At 36.0% G+C, this 24,972-nt stretch overlaps 1 protein-coding gene across 7 annotated transcripts in view; it reads left to right on the forward strand.

Annotated features, from left to right (window-relative positions):
• Nucleotides 1–24,972, forward strand: part of LOC129248535 (dedicator of cytokinesis protein 9) — a 126,733-nt gene that overhangs the window by 83,810 nt on the left and 17,951 nt on the right. For all 7 annotated transcript variants that reach the window (XM_054888117.1, XM_054888118.1, XM_054888121.1 and 4 more), the window contains 7 exons: nucleotides 15,454–15,570; nucleotides 19,531–20,123; nucleotides 20,175–20,360; nucleotides 20,472–20,589; nucleotides 20,651–21,833; nucleotides 21,911–22,161; nucleotides 22,244–22,579. In XM_054888117.1, the coding sequence (XP_054744092.1) occupies nucleotides 15,454–15,570; nucleotides 19,531–20,123; nucleotides 20,175–20,360; nucleotides 20,472–20,589; nucleotides 20,651–21,833; nucleotides 21,911–22,161; nucleotides 22,244–22,579 (2,784 nt within the window). The remainder of the gene's footprint in view (nucleotides 1–15,453; nucleotides 15,571–19,530; nucleotides 20,124–20,174; nucleotides 20,361–20,471; nucleotides 20,590–20,650; nucleotides 21,834–21,910; nucleotides 22,162–22,243; nucleotides 22,580–24,972) is intronic.

Consider the following 24,972-nt stretch of genomic DNA (forward strand, 5'->3'; position numbering starts at 1 on the left):
TGTGTGATTGAAAGTTTTGCTGATAATCGTTTTTGTTGTTTCTTACACTTTGTTGAACAAGCTAATTATAAAAGTGCATGCATCAAAACCTTCCTTGGTGAGTAGCCTTTTGACCCACAACAAGAGTTTTGCGTAAATATTAAATGCATCCATAAAACAGTGGCCACATTGAAAATAAAGCAATTGGGGGGTCGTGAGACAGCGTATTCGGGGGGTCATGAGACATGCTATTTCCGTAATCTAGGAATCAAAATATGTCGGACTCTGAAGATGAAGACTTTTGTATTATCTGCAAAGGTGTAATGCCCAAAAAATTAAACCGAAACAATTCGATTCACTGTAATACTTGCGATAGACCTGTTCACTTGAAATGTGCAAATTTAACAGCCGGCTATTACACCTGCATCCATTGTGAATCTGATTAATCTAATATTTTCTTTTTCGGATATTCATTGACTTGATTGATTAGGTATATTATTCATATTGTTCATATCAATTATATTGTAGAAGCCAATATATGCCTTTTTAACGATTGAAATAAAAAATTTTTATAAAATCAGGCCGTTTTCTTTCTGATGAAATTTGTGTCTCACAACCCCCCGAACATGCGAAAATCCGAAAAAAATGATTTTTGAGCAGGCAGGCAAAACTTAGAGATTTTTCTATAATTTTAAGAAATTAATCTTTTGTCAAAGTGTTGTTATACTTAATCACAATTAAAAAATTTTAATGTGCAGAAAAATGGATAGGTTATATTATGTTTATGGTCAAAAAACAAAACCCGTCTCATAACCCCCCGATCTCCCCTAAGTATTTAGATTCTTTAATGCTTCACTATTTTTATTTTATAGGTTGCGAATTTGCGATATTTTGTTCTTAAAGTTCAAGAATTTGCACAATAAGTTTCAATAATTTTTACGCGTTGTTCTATTATGTAAAATTGTACATATGCTACTTGAAAAATGCCAAAATAGACATGAAAAAATGTGCTGTTTAGGAATTATTCATCACTAAAATCTAGGCGTCGCTTTTGAAAGACCTTTTATAATCTACCCGCTACAATTTCAGTTTATTTTTAAATATTTTTGGTTTTGTATTAATTTTTTTATTTTCATTCGAACTCATTAAGTGAAACAATTAATTAAAAAATTAGGTGGCAACTTTTTTCGAAACATTTTTGTATTAAATCATTGTAAGCATCTCTTCTATTAGTTTAATTAATTTATTGCTTTTTTTGTAGTACATATTTAATATAGATTGCAACCCAGTTCAAATATATGTACCGATTAAAGCTTTCTTCAAAGGGTTTCATTTGATGAGAAAATTTTTGTTTGCTTGGTCCGTACTAGTTTTTATATAAAAAGAAAATCTTGTATTTGCCCCTCTATAAGATTCATTATGCTCAAAATTTTGGAATAGTCGGCCATATGGGGTTTTGTTCTATAAAACAAAAACAAAAAAATCAAACTTAATAATGGATGCGTAATTGTTCATGGCATCAATTCCTTAATTGGTCTGGAATTACTTTGGTTTAAAAACAGAACTTCCAAGTTGGCTCATCAACTAGCTCGCAAGCAGTTATTTTGAAACTTGTTGCTAAACTAGTCTTCTTAAACGCGATTACAATGAGTCAAAAATCAGGCCAAACTAGATTATTTAAATTAAATAATTTAATTTAAACGAATTTTTGAGTCTTACATACATTTATATCTCATCATCATATTTATTTACATATACTGTATGAATTTAATTCCCAATTTACCACGTAGAATGCCTCAGTTCGAAAATATTAGATTTTCCTAAAGGGGTACAATACTCTCTATATTCATATCTACATACGTTTTTCTGTATGTATTTGCGCATATTGCGTGAGGTCAACGCAATGTCGCATTGTCTAAGGGTGGTGCAAACAATGGTCTGCAGCTGTAATTAAAAATGCTTGCTAGGAGTCGCCGCAGGACTAATTTTCATATGTACTTATATAACAAAATGAGTCCAAATGTGGCATAGAATGGTGTCACTTTTATGCGCAAGTAAGGAGAGATAAGCAGTGATAGTTGGAAGGAAGCTCAAAGCTCATCGATTCATCATTAAATCCATGCACGATTTTTAAATGCTATAGAAAAATCGTTATGGAAAATGTTCTAGGTGGAAACGAGAAAGCACCTATGACAAGAAAACTCACTTAGAGCGAGTGGCAGCAAATATGGTATGCTTTGTTTTGTAGGTAACTTCTCAAAGAAATAATTTTTTGTTAATGCTTTTCTATCGATTTTATTTGTACAAGTAATTTTTTGAAAAAAAAGCTTACCAAAAAAAAAAATTTCAAAATACAATTTATTCCTCAAAAGTGATATTGTCGCCTTCAAAGTATTCTCAATCAACTGTAATGCACTCATGCCAGCGTATGGTCCAGTTCTGGAAATCCATTTTCAGTATATGTAGCTATCAGAGCCGTCTTCGATTTTTTCATTACTTCCTTTTGGCTGTTAAAACGCCAGTAGTGATTTATTACAAAAGGTTTTTGACTCAAACAGAAAAATATTGAATGTAGCCGTATCAGATGAATTCGATAGCATTCGTTTCGTTTTTGGTCACAAATTGACGGATAATGATGGTACAGTGAGACGGTGCGTTATAATGGCGCAAAACCCACGAGTGGTTTTCGCACACATCCTTTCTTTTTTTAGAGAATCGCTTGACGTAAACGTCCAAATAATATTCCTTATTAACTGTCTGACTTTTTGACAAAAAATACGTGGTGCACAATACCGTTGCATGCACTTTCTGTTTTGATTGAAAACGACGTGGTTTCTTGTGGTCTTAGTTCATTCGGGGCACGCACTCGCGCACTCATAAATGCACGTCTCGTCTCGAGTAATTATGCGTTTGATGAATGTTGAGGCGAATTTAGCCTTGCAAGTCATGTATTTGGCAATATCAACGCGATCCGATTTTTTTCAAAAGAATGTCAAAATGAAGATCTTGGCTTAGGGCCTCTCAGGTAGAAACGTTCTTCATCACCAACACGAATGTCGTGAAAATTCATTGACAACCGCGATCCATGCTTCAGTCAAAATTTTCAAATTGCTTCTATAAAGCCGACAATTAGCAAAATTAACACGCGCCTCTCGCTTTGCCCTCAGGGAGCATTGCTTAAAAAACACGACACCCGCGAGGAATGGAAGCATGAAAAAGTGTTCATTAAGGGGGTAGTATGGTTAATTCAGTGTAAAACAAGCATATTTTTCGAAATTTTTTTTGTTGACACAGTTGATTTATTCAAAATTTTAAAATTACTTCATTATAAAGTCATATTTAAAGAATATTGTGTGAAATTTTCATTGATTTTTATGAAGAAATGAGTTGGTGGCAGCGAATCTTCGCGGACGTCTCATAAAAAAGTTGTCCCTCAGAACTCATTACTGGATCAACTAAAATCAAAAAACCAAATTGATTTCATCAGCTAATAAAGTTTCGCAGGTAACAACGTCGAATTTTTTTTTTTTTTTTTTAATTTTTTAAAGCGCTTTGAAGTCAAAACACCGATTTTTCATAAAAAAAACTTGAAAACTTTGTTGTTTCAAAATATGACAAAATTAAAAAAAAAAAAAAAATCGACGTCATTACCTCGTGAATAAAGTAAAGAAACAAAAAAAACCAAATTTGAAAAGAATCGGTGCAGTAGATATGAATCTGCAGTGGACACCGACCGTAAAAAAGGCAAGTGTGAGAAAAACGCGTTTAAAGATTTTCGGCAGCGTGAAATCCGGTTGGAGAGGTAGATACTTAATCCTTTGTGTCTTTGTCAATTTTACTCTAATGCACTTCAAACTTTCACACAATAATCTTAAGATGTTATAGAATAATTTAAAAAAAAAAAAAAAAATGAAAAAAAAAAAATACCATACTACCCCCTTAAGTCCATATATGGCCCTTAATCGATTCATCATTTACGGTGCTCGACTTCGCGGAATCCTTGTTACTACCACATCCTGGGTCAGCTTATCGGTAGATGTTATGAACCAAGTTGCTACGTCCACTTTTAATATTTGTTAACTGGATATATACAATTGTACAAACTTATAAAAGATGAAAACAGTCTAAAGAAATTACACGACAAGACAAGAGGTCACCCAGTCCTGCTCAACGTTATTTTAGCCAGCTATGTAAGTTTATTGACATAAAAAAATTCAGATAAAGCATCATCCAGACAGCTTATTCTCCATAATCAACAAAGAGAGAGCTGAACTTTTTTCTTTGGATCGTTTCGAGGATTTGAAATTAGTGAATATCTATAATTAAAGGGCTTATGAGAGAGCAAATTCGTGCGAAGGGTGAACTGCAGTCGATTTCGGAAAACGCGGTGGAAAAAATAGTTTGATAAATGGTGAAGTCGTGTGTTGTTCTAGCAGCATTAATATTTCACATAAATGTTTGGAGAATGCTGCTGGAGGGACAGCCCTTGACCGGATATAAATCCAGGTGGCTCGGAAAGATAGAACCGACTATCGAGGGAATGAATAGATAAGTCATTGGTATTAGTATATTATTTTAGAAGCGGTATACTTCGAAGGTAATACAATAACCTTGAATGAAAAATTAATATTTTTTGTTTTATGGACCAGATCTAGGCACATTATGAATATCTTATTCTTCGAGTAGGCTGTTGCAAGAAACCGTTATGTGCACTCTAGTGCATTAGTGAGCACCGGTTTGAAGGCTCTTCGACTATTTGGCACAGTATTAAAAAATACAAAGAATTGCTAATTTTTATTAATCGAAAAGAGACTATAGAGAAAAAACTGTATGGTCACAATAACTACGGTACGTCATGCCTGGTTTGACGAGACATGCGAGCACCAATTGTGGCTAGTAGCACCAACAACATAACCATCATCGCTGCACGAATTACCAAAATCGATAACGGTTCACTATGGAAAGCAAAAACCAACAAAAAACCAAACATATTTTGGCATGCAAAAAACGTAATGAAAACGAACTGATGTGTTTTGAAGTGAAATTAATGAATGAGAGAATGAATGAATACGAAAAAGCAGAAAAAAGGAACAAACCAAAAAACATGCAAAAATTAAGAGTAAAAATTTTAAAACGAAAAATGTAGCACTGAACTAGACCATGACTTGGCAAGGCGAAATTTGTGTGTATGTATGTTTTTTGAGGCAACGCGTGCCACACATATTTAATAAATGTCTAACCAAAAGCCTGGCAGTTGTTTGGGAGTCCACGTATATCTACGTACATTAGGGTGCATCACTCTCTATACTACTTATACAAAAAAAATGAATACTTTTTAAATCTCCGCCAAATATTTCGGAATATTGTTCAGATTCACTAGACCGATTTCGAGTTTTTTATAAACAAAATAAATTTTTGCAAATAATTTTTCTAAAAAAATCGATCTGCATAAAAATATTAAAAAAATGTATTAACTGACATACATTTACGAAAAAATTGAATGAATGGGTTAATTTTCCAAGACATGAAAAGGGTGAGAAAGTACCTTTCCAACAATATTTTAGAAGTCTAAATCAGTCAGAGTTTAGCTGAGTTATTCAAGTTTCCCTTAAATTTATATCAAAAAAATCAAAAATAGCATCAAAAATCTTGTTATTTTGGTTCTGTTAACACAATTTGTAAATATTTTTATGGGATGAGTTTTTGGGAAAAGTATTTTTGGTGGCAACTACCGTATTCGAATGGGTTGGTGCGTGATTACCATTCAGAGTACGTAGGTTGGAATCTCCGTCCAAAATGAAGAAAAAGATCTTTTTAATAGTGGTCCGGCCTCGGCATACAATGGTAAACCTCCGACTTTATTTCTGCCACCAAAAAGCTTTTTACAAAAAATCGTCTGCCGCTCGGAGTCGGCTTTCAAACTGTAGGCTCCTCCATTTGAGGAACAACTTCATGGCGCCCACCACAAATAACATAAGAGAACACATAAGAGAAGTGTGCGCGTTAATTATTTGTTTTTTATTTATTTTTATTTTTGAAAATTGATTTTATTTATAAAAAACTCTATTTTTTGAGGTAGTTTCAAATCGGTGCAACTCACGTAAATCTGGATACTTTTTGGAAACATATTGGCGGCTGTCTCAAAATACAATAAATTTTATAATGTACGTAGAAAACCCGCTTTGCTTCTTTGGTGAGGCACCCTAATGCACATATTTCAGTAGGCCGAAGCGTTGAAGCTTGGTGAAACACTTTCATATCAACCCAGTATGTACGTATGTATGCACGTGTTTAGGCAAGCGATTCGTGTACTTTGGCACACGTTTTGCATAGAAATCACTAGCAATTTTCACCAACGACAATTATAAATGCCAATGCCATGCAGTGTAAGAGCTCGTATGCATGTTGAAAAATATTGATAAAAAATATGAAATGTTGCGCCAAATCGATGCGCTTCTGCGACAGTGAAATGTCTGTTGTAGCCTGCTTTTTAATTGTGGGGTAAATTGATGAGTTGATGGCTCACTACGCTTAATAGCTTGCGGTTGTTGATGGGCTAAATTAGAGTCTTCGATATTCATATTCGATCGTTGCAATATATTTAATTACTTTGTTCGCTGGCTTAATCGTCGTGATTGCCGACGTCAAATGGCCATTGACATGTTTGATAATGAATTTGCAAATAATGCAAATAGATTTGATAATCAAGTTGCTGTGAGTGATAATGGTTTTAGGTGTAGTCATTGCCACTGCGGCCGTCGCGGTCGCGGTCGCGGTTGCAGTGGCAGTATTGCGGTTAAGTTGATGATGATGCCGTTTTATTACTGTTATGACAACGACCGACATCAGTTACAACTATTGCTGCACCTATGACGTTGCAATTTCTACGTACAGTCATAGCTGCGCGCAAATCAGTTTTTCCCGTTTTTTGCAAATCGAGAATAGAGGAAGGAAGGACGGGTAAAGTTGTATTTGAAACGAGGAAAATTATGAAACGCCGCGTCATCAAATATAATATCTGATACAACCTGTTTCATTTTTTGAATTTACTTCAGATTGAAAGCTTTACTAGGCACAGATCTTGAATTTTTTCATTATGCTATTGTTGAGTATATTTATCCTTCAAGAGCTGTTTGTGTCAGTTTGACACAATTTTCAAATTGACTATTTGTATCCTAATAACCTTGAGATCTTGGCTCAACGTGAAAATCATATACGTGCTTTTAACCCTAATGTTCCTTTTAACAAATAATAATGCAATGACGACTCGTTCGAGTCAAAAATTGGTTGACACTTGAGGGTTAATATGAGTATATTTAGTTTAAATCAGAAAATTATTATAAAATATGGGAGCACTGAAACAAATTTCAATATTTTGGCAGTACTAAAAATAAAAAAATTATTAAAACATCAAAATTGCAGTTGATGTAAACTTTGTTTGTTATTATAAACTAAGAAATATATACTTGTTATGGGCAACCAGGCTGGTAACACCTTACAATGCACTATCAGCCATGTTTGGCATTCATAATCGGCGCTTAAGCAAATCATAATAACCAGCCATGCGCTCGAAATTATTTTCGCAAAAAATTTGTTTTGAAAACGAAATGCGTGCCAAATTTCAATTTGTCGATTTTAATTTGAAAAATTTTCGAACATAAATCCATGCGATTTGGCATTTGCTGTAAGTGTAAAATTTTGATAATATCTCCCATTTTGAGTTCAATCAGCTGCTGTAAAGTCAACTCGTGCAAAGTTACAATATAAAATCAATTTACAGTCTATCTAGAAGCGTAACCCGCAAAATTCAAATTTAGAGTTCCGCTATAAACAAAATTTAAATGCTGATAAATAGGCGCAACCTTTTCGCAATACGCGGTGTGCACTTTGTTAGTTTTATGAGAAATTTAGAAAACGTGCGTTCCGCAAATGAAAAACGTTTTGAAGCAGTGTTCCTATGCACACACCATAAAGGACCACAAAGGCCATGTGCGTCTGCAGCAAAATATTTGTAGAAGTCGAAGACGTTTATAAATAAATCGATGCAAAGGTGGTGTACCAAAATTAAAAGCGTTAACGACTTCTCCGGACGAGGCCAAGGAAAAAAACAAAGCTCTTCAGAACAAGATCAGAAGATAATGGAATTGTTTGTGACAATGCCGAGCTTATCGTTGCGTAAAGCTTTTAAGTTTAAGTTTTAAGGAAAAGTGGCTTTAATGCATCCATGGTGTCTTTGGCGAAGACGTTTATGTGCAATAAACCTGAAATTCCGGAGCACATGGAAAACCCGCTGCTCCCCATATCACACATTGCAAAACTATTTGCATGGGCTAAGGCAAATTCCGATCGGAATTGGGCAAACGTAATATTCACAGATGAATTTTTCTTTTGGACGAATAGTTGCATACTTCGGTCCTGGTCTGTCATGAATATCACAGTGGCTGCTAGTTGTATTTCAGTAGGAATGGATGACTGTTTTACGAAGGCCTGAATATTATCTAGAATGTCTCTGAAAGCATATTTACTAACGCATTAATACGAAATGGAAGTACAAACCAGCAAAATATGTATTTTGCTTAGACCAAATATATTACCGTATACACTACTGAACTGCTACAACAACAACAACTGTATACTTTTACATTAGCTATGACACATTTTAATAGTTAGATTCTTTATAAGGTTTGCACTTCGAGCCCATGGTCTTTTGTGTTAGAATGAGTTCTGAAAGTTCTGCGAAAAAACTTTTCACTGTCTTTCCAATTTCACTGCTCCACACGAAAGTTAGGAAGTGTTTTCAACGCACATTTTACTTATGTTGCAATGTAATATTTGTGCTATAATTTTAGGGTAATTACTTCGAATCAAGCTGAAACTTTCACAATTCACTTGAACTCCAATCCACCCTAAAGCAATTCGATAATGTCGGCTGCGGGAAGAAATCGCGGGATTTCCAGTATGTAGGTATATGCCTGTATATGTAATATATAATATTATATTTTGATCTTTTGTAAAAAAAATAATTAATTTTTTTGGATTCTTTTCGAGAAGAGGCGACATATAACTGAGATGATCATGAAAGTAAAGTTGTCTTAACAACTTTTTTTATTTAAATATATCAGTAATATTGTGCCACAATTTCAAGTCGATCGGAAATTAACGAAGTTCTAAGTTTTGAGCGTCCGCTGCTTTAGACCCTGTTTCTATACCTGCTCGATAGCTTACCTGGCGCGTGACAGGAAAAGAAGAAGAGTTACTCTGTTGTTGTTGTTGTAGCAGAGTAAACTTTCCCCATGTATGTACAAGATATGCTGCTGGAGTGAAAGTCCTTGGCTGGATATAAATCTGAGTCGTTCCGATAACGTAGAACCGACTGTCGTGGGAAGGGAAAAGTTGCTCTAGATCATTTTGATGAAAGCTTTTCGCTTTATGAATCTGACATCAATGAGTAGGCGAGTGTAAAATAATTATCGTGTGTTATTTTGAATTTGTTAGTTGTGAAATATTGAAAGTTTTTCTGAAGCTTGAGAATCTAAAAAAAGTTTAGGCCTCATACCCCCATAAAGCATTTTTCATTTGTTATTTTTGAAGTTCTTGTACACCATAACCTAAAATCGTTTTGAAATTTTGCGCAGTATTTCTCCACATAATTGGCCAGTTATCTCTGAGAATTTTTTTGCATTTTTATTTTAAAATTAGTAGTTTTACAAAAGCAAATTCGTTGATCGTTTTTTGTGCAAAAATCGGGGGTTCCATTGAAAACACAAAAAAAAAAAAACAATCTCTGGCAGATATCTCGACATCTTCTTGAACAACTGCATTTAAATTTTTTTTTTCAAAGGATTGTGTTGCGAGTTATGATGTAAAACAGAAAAAATTTTTTTCCACGCACCTCCGCAAATTTAGTCACTCGCTCAATTTTCAATATTTTGCAATCAAAATTTAGAAAAATAATGTTGAAATGTAGCGTCTTTATATGAAAATTTACGGAATAAACTAACAGTAGTTGCATCTTCAAACAAAAAATTGTTTAAAAATAGTCTTTTTCACCAAAATTACGTTCACTTCGATTCATTTTATCTTGAGTAATTTAACTGCATTTCTTATAAAAAAAGTCGAGTTATATAGAAACGAATTTTTTAAATTAATAATGAATTACTGTATTTAAAATTTTATAGTTATGCACCTATAAACTAATCCTTAAGAAAAATCAAAACAAGTGAGAACCTCAGTTCCAAAGTTTTTCTGATTTCAATAAAAGATTCAACGCCTGAAAGCAATTGAAATTGACTTTTATCTCTGTTAAAAATAAGCAAAATGACTGAAATTTATTAAATAATTAGACCATTTATTTAACGCCTGCTGTGTTTTAATATCATTCATCTGCCGTTTACTCTGCAATTCTCACCAGGCTTATAAAGTGATTAACAGAAATCTTGTGGCCTTACAAGCCTATAGGTGCCAATCTTTCAGTGCTGCTTAGTTCTCTGCTGAAGGGGTGATCTAGATGAATACCCCAAAGTTATGTAATTTTTAAGCAAAACGTCTTTGTGAGTGTAAGTAAATCCATACACAATATATGAGAATTAATTTGTTTAAAAATACTTTTCTTACCAAAATTTGCCAATTGCTTCTGGGGCAATGCTCATAAATTTGACGTTTCTTTTCATTTGACAATCAATGTTGCTGGCAATATTTCACGTCTGTGAAGTTAGTACTAGGCTTAAGAGTTCGTATCCCTTGTTGGATATTAACTAGTAAATAATATTCACAGTAATTTCTTTCTCAACGAAAAATACGTTGAGTTAAATTTTTTTCTAATTTTTTTATGCACAAATGTACTTTAATATCTAATACCAGAACGTGCATAAAATTGTATTTTCCGTTTCAAAATTTTAATTTTAAATCATTTATCTGTCTTATTCTCATAAAAGTATTTAATTCTCAATTCCAACCACTTATAATCCACCAAAGTAAGACGTTTGAGATGATTGGTGTCAGCCCCATCCCCTTCTAGTATTTTCACGCAGACCGGCTGCCAACACAAATCCTACTAATTTTCATTGCCCACTTAGGTACGCAGTAAAAGGCATTTGGTTTAAAATCTTAGCAAGCACAAAATTTATGGCTACAAATTTCATGGCTGATTACCTTAAAGTGCTGAAAAATAGTTTCTACAACAAATATCCACTTATGTATGTATGTATGTCTGTGCTTAAATGCGTATTTTTGAAGACAGCGCGCTAAGTGATCGGAAACCTAAACAAGAAAAAAAAGAAACTCACAAATTTTTTCTGGTTCAAAGTTCTCTCAAAACAAACGCAACCTTTAGCTGTCTTAAAATGTCAGCAGCGTAATTACAAAATATCTTCCTGTTTTTCACTAAAACTGCTTAGAAGTGCTCACTTACTATAATGGCCTGGCCTTTCAAATAGGGATGTCTGAGTGTTCTTTACACTTTTGCTTTTTTCTTCTTTGAGGTATCATACTTTAGGAATTCAACTCGGCTGAAAATTTTAAGGCCACACAACACAACAACTTACTCGTTCGCATTTGCTTGCACAATACATATATCAGTTCTATCTTTAGGCCCTTAGAACTTAGTGGAAATGATAATGATGTGAATAGCAGCAACAACAATAAAAGTTTAATAGTTCGTTGTCTGTAAATAACCTTGACCAAATTTCCCAAACGATTCCACGTCAGCTAGCAGTCAACGTGTTTATACTATCAGAGCATTGCCGGGCGTGAGTTTTTCTTTGGCTGCCACTCGTCTGTCGTCGGTCGCTGGTCTCTAGTAGTGCGCTTGCATGCTGTCAAAATATGTATATAATTTCTGAGTTTTTGGAAGCATAAAACTCAAGTTGTATATTTTGTCTAGCGAATATTTTATACGCACGCATTTGAATTTTTTTCGTCTCCCAAATCGATTGAGGGGCAAATGCGTGAGCGTGACGGGTTGTTGCATGGAGGAGGTGCGTATGCTAGGCGCTGTATTTTTTCCGTTATTTTTTTTTATTTCATAGTTTTCCGAATTCGTTTGCCATTCAATGCTCGCTCGTTTGGAAACTTTGCAGTAACGCGCCAAAAACAGAAAACGAAAAAAAGCTTGTTGGAATATATTCAACACATTTAATATAAATTATCGCATTTTTAACGCATTCTTATGCAATGTTTGTGCAAGTGAGCACTGTGAAATACATTTCACGCGAAATATGCATGCCATGAATTCCGTAAATTTTTCTCGCTTCATCAATGTGACGCCTCGTCATATAGCAGCATATCAAATAGAGTCCAATTCATTTCCTTCCAATCTCCGTTCTACTTATTTTGCTTTTATTTTCTATGATGTTGCAAAATTCTAAGCACTTCGTTTAAAGAAGATACAGTAATGTGAAAAATATTGGGGGCAATATAAAACACAGGAAGTTGATGCGAAGGAAAGTAAAAATAGAGAATGTTAGCTAATGAGCTTAGTAAGCTAATTTATTGCTAATACATCACAAAATATATTCGTTTAAATTTTGCCGCTTTGGGATATCCTTATTGAATATTTTATTAAGTTTTGTTTTGATAATCGAATTTTTGATTAAAAAAAAAAAAAAAAAAAATTACAATAAAGGCTCATGAATTTCTCTTAATTGAGTGAGTGTAGAGAACCATTGGCAAGGGTGGCGTACTGTACTGCTGCTGCCATCAACCAAGAGCGGCAGCAAGAAAGGTAAAAGTCGATGACATGCCGATATCGATCGTTAACAACTCAATCCTGGTTGACACCTAAGACGGTTTGCTTTCCTTCTCGGTGCATACTACCGCAATTGCCAATAAGATCCAAAACCGCAGCAAGGTTCTCAAATCGCACTTGGGGCGAAGACAAAGAAATGTCGGTTCTAAATCGCACTGCTTCTGTCTGGTCGCCTGGTGCTAGTCAGCCGCAGCTTCACACTTGTCAAAATACTGCTATCGTGACAGCTATGAGATCCCTTCTGATCTCTGCCTTGAAACACCTTCATAACGAGCCTTCCGTGCTCCCGGCTAAGGAGCACAGTAAAATGCTCAGCGAGCAATTCCTGAGTCACCTTTGCAGATACTGAACCCCAGCCACCTCCCAGGCGTGTCAGGAGGCATCTCTTCGACTACACCCACGAGATCCAGGACCAAACACGACTGCAACTGCAACTACGGACAGTATATAGACACACATTAAACGACATTCATCGGAAGTCTCTTACCATCTTCCTAAACTCCAAACCCTCAAATCCCGTTATCGGAGCCCAACGATTCCAACGAGTCAGTTGCCTCGTGAGACGCGCGTAACTTTGGCTCAATTACGTTCTGGATATTGAGCAGGTTAAACTCTTACTTATCCAGAATCGACCCTGACATTCTCAATATATGTCCTGCATGTGAAGGTGCCCCGCACGATAGCAACCACCTATTTATATGCCCTCTCAAACCCATTTACCTAACAACCTTCTCTCTCTAAACCCAACCTGTCGAAACTGCACGTGAAAACAGGGCATAGTGAACTGCTACAACAACAATAACAATAGCGAAAGCAGGGCTACAGCGGCAAACACAGTGATAACTGTGCTACCAACTGGAGAGAGTAGATTCAGTCCAAGGTGTAGCCTTCAAAACACAATACACACTCAATCTCCCCTTTGCCGATCTCCGTGGAGTTTAATTTTTTGTGATAGCTTCACAGCAGCGACGCCGATCGCAGGAGCAAGAATAGTATGAAGATCATAAACGTTTTTTTGGAAAGAACCGTCGATTTTGATGGCTTCTCCTCGAGACTACCTTCATAGATATTCTCAAGTGATCGGTTAGTTCCCGACTATGCAGATTATTTTCGATATCGAACTGACGTAGTATGTTCAAATCGAGCTACCCGACATTGAATTGTTTTAGCAGTAGGCGCCTTCTTCTTCTTCTTGATTGGCGCGATAACCGCATATGCAATTTTGGTCGAATTTAACCAAGTGCGTTTCCTTCTCGTGGTAACCGGTGCTAATTGGATACACCAAGTGAAGCCAAGTCTTTTCCACCTGACTTTACCAACGCAGAGGAGCTGCTACCACTAGCCGGAGCCGCATTGAGTACTTTCAAAGCAGGATCCTCAGTATCCATTCGTCGTAAAGCTCATACAGCTCATTGTTCCATCGCCTCAAGGTTTGGTTTAATTTAATTTCTTTTGTTGCGACAAATCGGTCCTTTTCAATACATCGCATGCTGTTCTTTAATACTGTGGTTTTTCATTTTCATTCCATCCGAATAATAGTTTTGGAGATATGGCCTTTGGAAGGTGTGCGCTCCAAGTCAGGTTTATTGTTACTCAAAACTTCAAACGCGTTTTTCTCGGAACCGTGTTTTCAAAGTCGGTTGTCAAATGTTCTCGAAAACTACTTAACCGATCTTGATGAAATTTTACACAGGTGTTCGAGATACAATTTACTCGTGTTTGGACGTAGGATTTTGATTTTTTTTAATTACAACTATTTAAAAAAAAAAAAAACAAAATGTCAGCAAATTGGACCGAATGTTTTTTTTTGGAAAAATGTCTACTAAAATTCCAATTTAAATAAATAAATTCAAGCACGAGTTTATGGTCTCAACTAAAACACTTATTTTTGTTTTTTTCATTTTTGATGATCCTGTCTGGAGTTATGCTGACAACGCGGACGCACCTTTTCTTCGAGAGGTCACCGGAAATGATGTCTCAATGGAGGAGTTTTCATTTTTTTTTTGCAAATTTCCGAAATTGTTGTTTAAATATGTATCTATAAGACAGAAAAAAGTTTGAATTAAATAAACAATTTTTTACATCGAAAAAAAAAAATATTGAAAATAGGCTTTTTTTACCAGACAAAACACATATTACTGCTTAATACAAACTCCAAATTGTGGTTCTTCCTTTTCCCTCTATTTCGCCCAACCTATGCATGCACAATTGTTGAAGGAAACCTTCTTTTACAAAGAGCAAATCGAAAAACGGTACCTTTAATCAGTGAACATTTTTCATTTTAACTGCGATCGCACCAACTTTTGATTTTTGGTCTTGCTATCCTTATTATTTTTCACGTGAGTGTACATATACACGCTATAATAATACCCTATTTTACACGCGTCATAAGTTCGTCACTCTACGTAGCAATCTGAAGCAACTATTTTTTTACTCTGCTCATTCTACGCTTCCTTTTCCGTTGGCCATAAAAATGTTAACGAATTAGCTTTGCCGTCATCTTTTATGGTTTCATTTAAAGGACACCTTGGTTTTTATATGAAATCAATAATTTGGGTGTGTAGCAGCCTTATGTTGCCTTGGACTTTCACATCCTTCATTCCGTGTGTTTTGCACTCTTTTGTGGTATCTTGTAAATTTGTTGGCAATATGATGTCAGTTAAGACGCTATTAAATTTTTGCTTTTAAACAAATTATTAATGTCCTTTCTTCTATCTCTTCTCTTTTAGAATAAACCGCATGTGGTGGAGCCTATCGATTTTGAAGGTTTCGTGGCGAAGAATAAAATGCTTATTCAAAATGATCCGCAAAGAGAATTGTTGATGTATCCCAATGACGATGTCTCGGTAAGTATCTTATATGACTAGGGTAATTTTATTCGCAAGACAGTCGTTCTATTTTACAGGAAATACCACAATTTATATCTGTTATAATAACCACAAAACAAACTTTGCAAAATATAAATAAAGGGCGATCAATTTAGAGGTATAGGATTTTAAATTGAAATAAAACAAGGAATATTCACATTGATTGGGTAATCTTTATTATTTTTGCGTAGAACCATTTTTGACATTTATTTTTTAAAGATAATCCCTTTCAATTGTTGGTCGTATCTGTGTCGTAGTTCGGTCATCCGTAAACACCAATTTTGAATGACTCGCTGGAGGACTTCGGTCGATATCTGGTATCTCGTGAATAACTTTAGTAATGTTGGCTTCCAATACCTCAATCGAAGAATTGAATGGCTTCGTTTTAGTCTTCAGCCCAATTACGCAATTTTGGTCATTGACATATCCATTAAACCAAAATTGGGCCTTATTGCTGAACAAAATTCGGTTGCCAAAATGCGTCATGTTTTTCTTCGTCGAGTTTTCCAAGAGCCCAACAACTAAAATTATGACGCTGTGGAAGATTGGCCGGCTTCAAGTTTTGGACTATCTGTATTTAATACGCTTTGAAACCAAGGTCTTTTTCGTAAAATCGCCCAAGTAATGCCATGAGATAGGCCAAGTTGTTGAGATCGGCGCCGAATCTATTCTTCCGGGTCTTCGGCGATATTATCTTCACTTCGGGCGGTACGTGGTCCGATCGGCCGAGTATCATCCAATAATTTTAAAATTATTCTACACCAAAAGTTTGCCTGAGCGCGTCGATTTTCGTAATACAAGTGCATTGTGATTTGTAAATGTTGTTTATGCGGAAGTCTTTCTATGATGAAATGTCAAGGAATACTGAAAAAAAATGATGTATTTAGTTTAACAGTAGTCACGCGTGATCTGCCAAAAACCCGTATCTGATCACCCTTTATAAATTTCTTGGTGTTTTGCATTAAATTTTAGACTAAATTTCTTGGTGTTTTGTATTCAATTTTAGACTACATTTTTTGTTCTCAAGCATGATAATAGAAATGACCTCCTCACTTACGGGGTTCGTCACTAGGGTGGCCCAAATGGCTCTGGGATGTAAAATAAAGTTCCCTTGGAATCCACCAACATATCGTTAAAAATTACTTAAAATAATATTTGCTGATGCTTTCCATTTAAATTCAACCGGGCTATTCGGGTCATGTTCTTCGATTTCGATGTAACTTAAATATGTTGCTCTCTGGTCAAAATAATGAGACACGTATTTTTTTGTTCGCCCGAAAAAATTTTTTTTCAAGAGTTATCGGCAATTTTGTTTTTCGCCTCAAACTCGATTTTTTTTAATTAAATAAGAAAATTTTTTTTTTAAATGCCCATAACTTAGTCAAAAATGAACCGATTTTAATAATTTTGGGTTCAAAATGATCGTAATTACATACACAAGCGACTTCATGTAGAAACAATTGCAAAAAAGTAGTTGAAATTTTTTTATTTAGCAAAAAAGAAAAAAAATTGAAATTTTTTCGAAATTCAATATTTCAAAAAGTGTATTTTTTTTTTTTTATAACTTTTTCCAAATCAAAAGGACATCCCAAACTTTAATTGAGCTGCATGCCTAGTAGCTAAAATGAGTTGTTTTTGAGTAATGAATTTTTGAGTAAACACCCTGTTTCGCACTTTTTGTTTTTCGCAAAAGAAAAAATTTTCAACTACTTTTTGCAACTATTTCTCCATGAAATCGCTTATGTAAGTAATTACGATTATTTTGAACCCAGAATCATTCAAATCGGCTTATTTTTGACTAGGCTATGAGCAATTAAAAAAAAATTTCTTATATAGATTTTTTCCATTTCAATTCAAAAGGGCTTTTCGGGACATGTTCTTCGATTTCGATGTAACTCAAATATGTTGCTCTCTGGTCAAAATAATGAGACACGTATTTTTTTTTTCGCCCAAAAAAATTTTTTTTCTAGCTTTATCGGCCATTTTGTTTTTCGGCTCAAAATCGATTTTTTTTTAATAATATAAGATTTTTTTTTTTTAAATGCTCATAACTTAGTCAAAAATGAACCGATTTTAATAATTTTGGGTTCAAAATGATCGTCATTACTTACACGAGCGATTTCATATAGAAACAGTTGCAAAAAAGTAGTTGAAAATTGTTTATTTTGCGAAAAACAAAAAGTGCGAAACAGGGTGTTTACTCAAAAATTCATTACTCAAAAACAACTCATTTTAGCTACTAGGCATGCAGCTCAATTAAAGTTTGGGATGTCCTTTTGATTTGGAAAAAGTTATAAAAAAAAAAAAAATACACTTTTTGAAATATTGAATTTCGAAAAAATTTCAATTTTTTTTCTTTTTTGCTAAATAAAAAAATTTCAACTACTTTTTTGCAATTGTTTCTACATGAAGTCGCTTGTGTATGTAATTACGATCATTTTGAACCCAAAATTATTAAAATCGGTTCATTTTTGACTAAGTTATGGGCATTTAAAAAAAAAATTTTCTTATTTAATTAAAAAAAATCGAGTTTGAGGCGAAAAACAAAATTGCCGATAACTCTTGAAAAAAAATTTTTTCGGGCGAACAAAAAAATACGTGTCTCATTATTTTGACCAGAGAGCAACATATTTAAGTTACATCGAAATCGAAGAACATGTCCCGAAAAGCCCTTTTGAATTGAAATGGAAAAAATCTATATAAGAAATTTTTTTTTAATTGCTCATAGCCTAGTCAAAAATAAGCCGATTTGAATGATTCTGGGTTCAAAATAATCGTAATTACTTACATAAGCGATTTCATGGAGAAATAGTTGCAAAAAGTAGTTGAAAATTTTTTCTTTTGCGAAAAACAAAAAGTGCGAAACAGGGTGTTTACTCAAAAATTCATTACTCAAAAACAACTCATTTTAGCTACTAGGCATGCAGCTCAATTAAAGTTTGGGATGTCCTTTTGATTTGGAAAAAGTTATAAAAAAAAAAAAAATACACTTTTTGAAATATTGAATTTCGAAAAAATTTCAATTTTTTTTCTTTTTTGCTAAATAAAAAAATTTCAACTACTTTTTTGCAATTGTTTCTACATGAAGTCGCTTGTGTATGTAATTACGATCATTTTGAACCCAAAATTATTAAAATCGGTTCATTTTTGACTAAGTTATGGGCATTTAAAAAAAAAATTTTCTTATATAATTAAAAAAAATCGAGTTTGAGGCGAAAAACAAAATTGCCGATAACTCTTGAAAAAAAATTTTTTCGGGCGAACAAAAAAATACGTGTCTCATTATTTTGACCAGAGAGCATCATATTTAAGTTACATCGAAATCGAAGAACATGACCCGAATAGCCCGGTTGAATTTAAATGGAAAGCATCTGCTACATTTGTAATGACAAGCTCTATTCCGTAAGTTATTTGGAGTACAGAAAACTTCGGTGATTTTTAAAGCCTGCCGCCTTGTAAGATTTTAAGATTCACTGTAGTGTGGTACAAGATTCCGCGGCTAGTGAAAAAAGCCGCCAAGTTCATTTCGTTTTTTGGCCATTGTATTATATCTGGTAGTCTTAGAACACTGCTAAATTCATTGGTGCAACGGCCTCTGTAACATTTTCTTGAGTGTAAAAGTTTTTTCTAATTGATTTGTATTTTTATAATTTAGCCTGGGAAAAACAAACCTCAAAAGTGAATGTAATAGATTATTAAATTTTAACGACACATGAGCTTAAGGCACTCCACAGTGCCTGTAGGCTTATAAAATTAAAGATACCGACTTGACGATAGTTCACGGTTATGGGATAACAGATTGGTATGACGTTCAATTCAAAAGGGGAAATATGAACGTCATCAGGATGTACGAACTCTATCGATTTATTTTCTCATAATCCGCTAATTTTTTTTTAACATTTAACCCTCATTTCTAAACCCACTTTTCTGTTTACTTAGGAAATCGTTATGCCTCGCAAACAACGCACAAATACCAAATCAATCATCGATCGTTTCGAACCGCCCAATGAAGCAATCATATGTCCCTTGCATGGTGGCACAAATTCCGCAAGCAACGGCTCCAGTAGCACTTCAATATCACGCCAGAACAGTCACACAAACAGCCCCAAAACAACCCAACGCCAAATCAGCAGTCAATCCAACACAAGTCTACAAAATGGAAATCTATCGAGAAAAAGTTCGCAGAGTTCGTCTAATAAAATACAGTTATCCATTAAATCACCAACTTCCTCACACGATTCATATGAATCGGCAATATCGACTATGGGCTCGATTAGCGCCAACATAAATTCCACCTCGCATTCGTCCTCATCCTCGACGTTAAAGTCGAATATACTTGCACAACCGGAGGAAGATGAGGATTTGGATGGCTCGGACGGCGCTGATGGCATGAGCAGCAGTGGAAGTGGTGGAGGCACCCGCGCCGAATGTACGCGCTTCACACGTCAAGCGTTGTATACATATCGCGCAAAGAATCATCTCATACACTACAAGTATAGCGCTTATGGTGGGACATGTCATGATTTGCCAAGGTAAAGGTTTGCGTTGTAGAAATGTTGGTGTAAAACACTTTGAACTTCTAGAATAAATCCACCCGAAGCTCTGATAGAGGAGGTGTACGAGATTGATGCCGATCAGGATCGCATTGACGAACAAATGACAAGATCTCAAGCCGATTCGATAACGAAGCAGGGTTACTTGCTGAAGGGGCCGGACTCAGGTTCGGATCGTATGTTTGTGAATATAGGCAACAAGTCATTTAAAAGGAGGTGAGAAATGAAATAGAGGAATGCCGGAATGTGTCGATGAATTGACTTCGTTACACTTTTGAACATTTTATTTAATTTAATGACATTTTCAATAAAAATATATCTTTCTAGATATTGTTATCTCCGTCAAGAGGTCGATGGCACTTACATTCTTGAACTGCACAAAGATGAAAAACAAGGTGAGGCTAAAGCCACTATAGTCATGGATTTTTGCACAGAAGTTGTGCAGGTAACTGTCTAAATATATTATTACACTCGATCGTTTTACTAAATATTCAATCTTGCTTTAGAACCCCAAACGCGGTCGTTTTTGCTTTGAGCTCCGCATGACCGCTGGCCATAAGTCGTTCACCCTTGCCGCCGAAAATGACGAAGAATTCAAGGATTGGCTGAGCAAGCTGTCGCTCGTATTGCAGCAGAACAAGATTCAAGAAGATAAACGGGTCGCTTCGCTCGAACGCACACCACCGCCCAGCACCAATGCTGTTATTTTTGGTACCCTAAAAGGTCTCGATCAGTCCATGAACCCCCAATTGATTAAGTATGGTCGTGAAACTGACATTTCCATTGCGCAAGCGCGTCGCGAGCATCGCCGGCGCCTCTTTGCTTGCTATCAATCAACAGGCAAAGCGACTATCACCGACACCGTCGACCAGTTTCGCGAGCAATTCGGCAAACGTATCTTTATAGCCTGTAAAGGCCTACGCTTCCGACTGCAATGTGCCGGTGCAGATGGGCTCGACGGCGAGAATTTATGCCAAGTGGAACCATATATCACCAGCCTGGCGTTATATGATGCGCGCGCCGGTCGAAAACTAACCGAATCCTTCTATTTCAATGTGAATGATGAGTATGTAAGTGATATGTTGCCAACAACGCCAGTGCCCAATTCTGTGGCGGCTTGTTGCGTGCCACAGCGCCGTGGTGACGAGAAGGAGGATAGGGCGCGCGGCGGTGGTGGTGGTAACAGTGAAGTGCGTGTGCAGAACTCGCTACTAGAGAATTTATCTGGTGACTTATTGCGTTGCACCAAAGAGCATTTTGCACACTTGCGACAGGCTGTATTCTCAGTGACAGCACCGCATCCGGATATATACTTAGTGCTGAAGGTGGAGAAGATATTGCAAGGTAGTATAGTGCAGGCGGCCGAGCCTTATTTGAAGACTGGACGCGATCCAAAGATCGCCTTGAAACTACACAAAACGGTGCGTAATTATGCGCAAAATATAGGACACTATCGACAGCCGTTCGCTTGGGCAGCTAAGCCGCTCTTTCGGCTGTATAGAAATGAATTGGATACGGAGAATGATACGTTTGAATTGACGACCATTTACAGGCAAGAGGCAAACAAATTGAAGGATGAGGAGCTGTTGAAATTGTTGGCGGAATTCCGAAAGCCAGATAAGCTGAGTAAATTGACTATTATACCAGGGTATATGAAGCTGACCGTTGAGGAAGTGGAAAGGGTGCCAGGTATGTGCGAGATAACCATTTTGATGCATTTTTCATTAGATAAAGCGTTGAGCTCTCATCTCCTTTCACGCAAACAGGTTCCTTTACTAAGTCTTTAGTGCCGCTAGCTAACTTCACATTTCCACCCAAACCGCCCACGCTCGAGCTGACCGAATTCCAAAGCAATAGCACGCGCGACACATATCCCTATATCACATTCTGCAATCATTTATTTGTCTATCCGCAGTATCTGCAATTCGATAGTCAGAAATTGTTTTCGCGCGCACGCAACATTACCGTTGTGGTGGAGCTGCGTGACTCAGATGAGGAGGGCAGCAAGCCGTTGAAGGTGAATAAGGCAACAACAATATGCACACTAATTTCGAAAATTGTAATATATTTGTGTATTTTTGCTTGAATGCCGTTTGCAGTGCATTTACGGTCGTCCTGGTCATGACTTCCTAGTCTCGCAAATCGCATGTCCCGTGCTGCATCACAACACCACACCCACTTGGTATGAGGAAGTGAAAATGCGTCTGCCTTTAGGTCTCTTCCACGAGCACCATTTGCTCTTCTCTTTTTATCACGTGTCGTGTAACTTGGGCAAGAAACGCGATGCCAGCGCAACATTCGAAACACCTATTGGTTATGCTTGGTTGCCGCTGCTGCAGAAAGGTCGCATAAATTTGGAGGAGCAGGTCATATCGGTTGCGGCTACACTGCCAGCGGGCTATTTGTCGATACAGCCCTTGGGCCTGGGCAAAGGGGTAAGTGTGTGTCATGGTTGAAGTATAAAATACCTAATTAAAGTGTTTGATGTGAATAACGGACAATTGTGATTAACAGATTTGAAAAAAAAAAAGAAATTTATTTTTATTTTTTATCACATTATTGGTTTTTTGTACTATTTACGTTTCAAGTTTTCCAATTATTATTTGCAGTGTAGGATGTGTTGCACTAAGGTTTCAAAAGCATTAAAACATGTTTTGCAAGTTCAAATTGCAAGCTTCAATGAGCTTTTTGTTGAGCTTTTTTATCGCTTTTTCACATTCACTGCAGAAACTTCCAATAGGCAAGGAACTTGTAAAGTAAAGGGGGTTGTTCAATAGGGACATAACAATAAATTTAGAAAAAATCTGATCAGAGGTCTCATAATATTATGCAGTTTTGCTTGTGAAACAAAAACGGATTTTCAAGTTCAATAGCTCAAATAGAATAGCAAAGACATAAAAAAACATTTCAACATAAGATTTATAAGTATTTCAAATAGTTTCGGATGATTTCAGATATGGTTTTTGCCAAAATATTTTCGAATTTCACATGAAATGGGAACTCTAAACTTTGAAGTACCAGGTAGGTAGCTAGGTGAAATGATTGAAGTACCAGTCTGGCATTCCCCAAGTAGTTCTGATACGCCATTTTGATACAATTATGAGACCTCCAACAGGCAGATATCTACAGCCAGCCAGAGTTGTTGACGCAATGGAGAAGATTGATGGGATTTAGGTTGGCGCACTGCCTCAGGCTGTCGAAAAAAGGAGCACCCAGTGATCTAAACTGTATATCTGCCAAACCCCGACATTTACAAAGAAAGTGCTCAACAGTCTCCTGTTCTCTGAAAGGTGCCCACGAGAATCAAATGGTAAACTTAGATTTTTCGCGTGTGTGCCGATCGTCCAATGACCGGCAAACACACTTACGAGTTTGGAAATTGAATAGCGGTGAGTTCGCAGGACTTTCTGAGTCCTCCGTCTGTTGTACTGAGACTACAGGGTTTTCGAAATAGCACATGAAGAAATAGAGCGCCATCTTTTCGGCGCTTTTCTGAGAAATAAGTTGTGCAATTCCCCTTTAACAACAGTTAGGGGGATGGTAGGAGGTCTCTGAGACCAATTCAGTCTCCTGACTGGCAAACTCATCAGCAGTTTCATTTTTTTCTATGTTTCTGTGTCCTGGAACCCAGATCAGAGAAATGTTACCTGCACACCCAAGAGATTTGATCTTCTCCTTACAGAAGTTGACTAGCTTGAATCTACACCATGGCGTCGTCAATGCCTTGATCGCGGCTTGATTATCAAAAAAGCTGTTAATATTATATCTCCCTCGCTCCCACGTTACCTAAGCATTTTGCATGCCTGCAGGATCGCAAAAACATTTGCCTGAAAAATACAAGCCGTATTCGGCAAATTTTAAGGAAATAGATAAATTGGGTGATTTAGAGAAAAACCCTGCCAGTGAAAACAGAGGTTCCAGCCTTGGCGCAGATTTTTCCCTCGTTCCAATTCTGTCTACTTCGAAAGATTGTCCTGGTACGACCTTCAAATTCCAGTTTGCGGAGATAGAGGACTGTTCGATATTCAGAGAAATACGGTTTTAACTGCCTAAAAATGCTACCATGTGCCTTGAGTGCCAATAAAATTTGTGTGAAAAAAATGTGGTAAAATAGGTATGCCATTTTTTTTTTTGCAGAATTTATTAAAATATTCAATGATATATTAGATTTTTTTTTAATAGCGGTCGCCCCTTAAAGCGTATTTCTCCCATGAAAAAAGCTCTTCACAAACTATCTTACATTCGAAGGTGGAATAAAGATTTAGGCGCTTTCATTTGTGAAAATATATCAAGAAGCACACCAATAATAGGAGGAGGAGCTCGGCCAAACATCCAATAGATAGATAGATAGATAATATATCAGAAAAATACTATTCGAATCTCTTAAAGGTACAAGTTGAGATTTTTACCTAATTTTATCTAGAATAATAGAACGGCATGGAACCGTTTGAATTATGTACCTCATTTTGAACTAAAGCTGTTATACCTGTGATCTTTTCGGTATCTTGTTTATTATGCACAACCGACTCCAACAACGTAAAGTTGCGAGCAATGAAATTCAGTAGTGTGTTTTTTTGAAAATGCACCACTCTTGCGCCCCTCTTGAGAAATCCATTACAAGTTGTAAGGTATTAGTTTTCGGGTTTTATTCATTTATACTAGAATCGGAATTGGAATTTGATCTCCGAGTGTACTTCTCTTCATAAACAATCACCGATCGCCGTAGCAAAAGAGAGGTTATGCTTGATTTTTTGCTGAGTTTTCCAGCGAAAAATTACTCTGGCTTTCATAGCCATTGGCCATCATTTTTTCAAATGAACAATCCCAT

The sequence above is a fragment of the Anastrepha obliqua genome, chromosome 5, assembly GCF_027943255.1.
Source record: "Anastrepha obliqua isolate idAnaObli1 chromosome 5, idAnaObli1_1.0, whole genome shotgun sequence".
In the NCBI taxonomy this organism is placed as follows: domain Eukaryota; kingdom Metazoa; phylum Arthropoda; class Insecta; order Diptera; family Tephritidae; genus Anastrepha; species Anastrepha obliqua.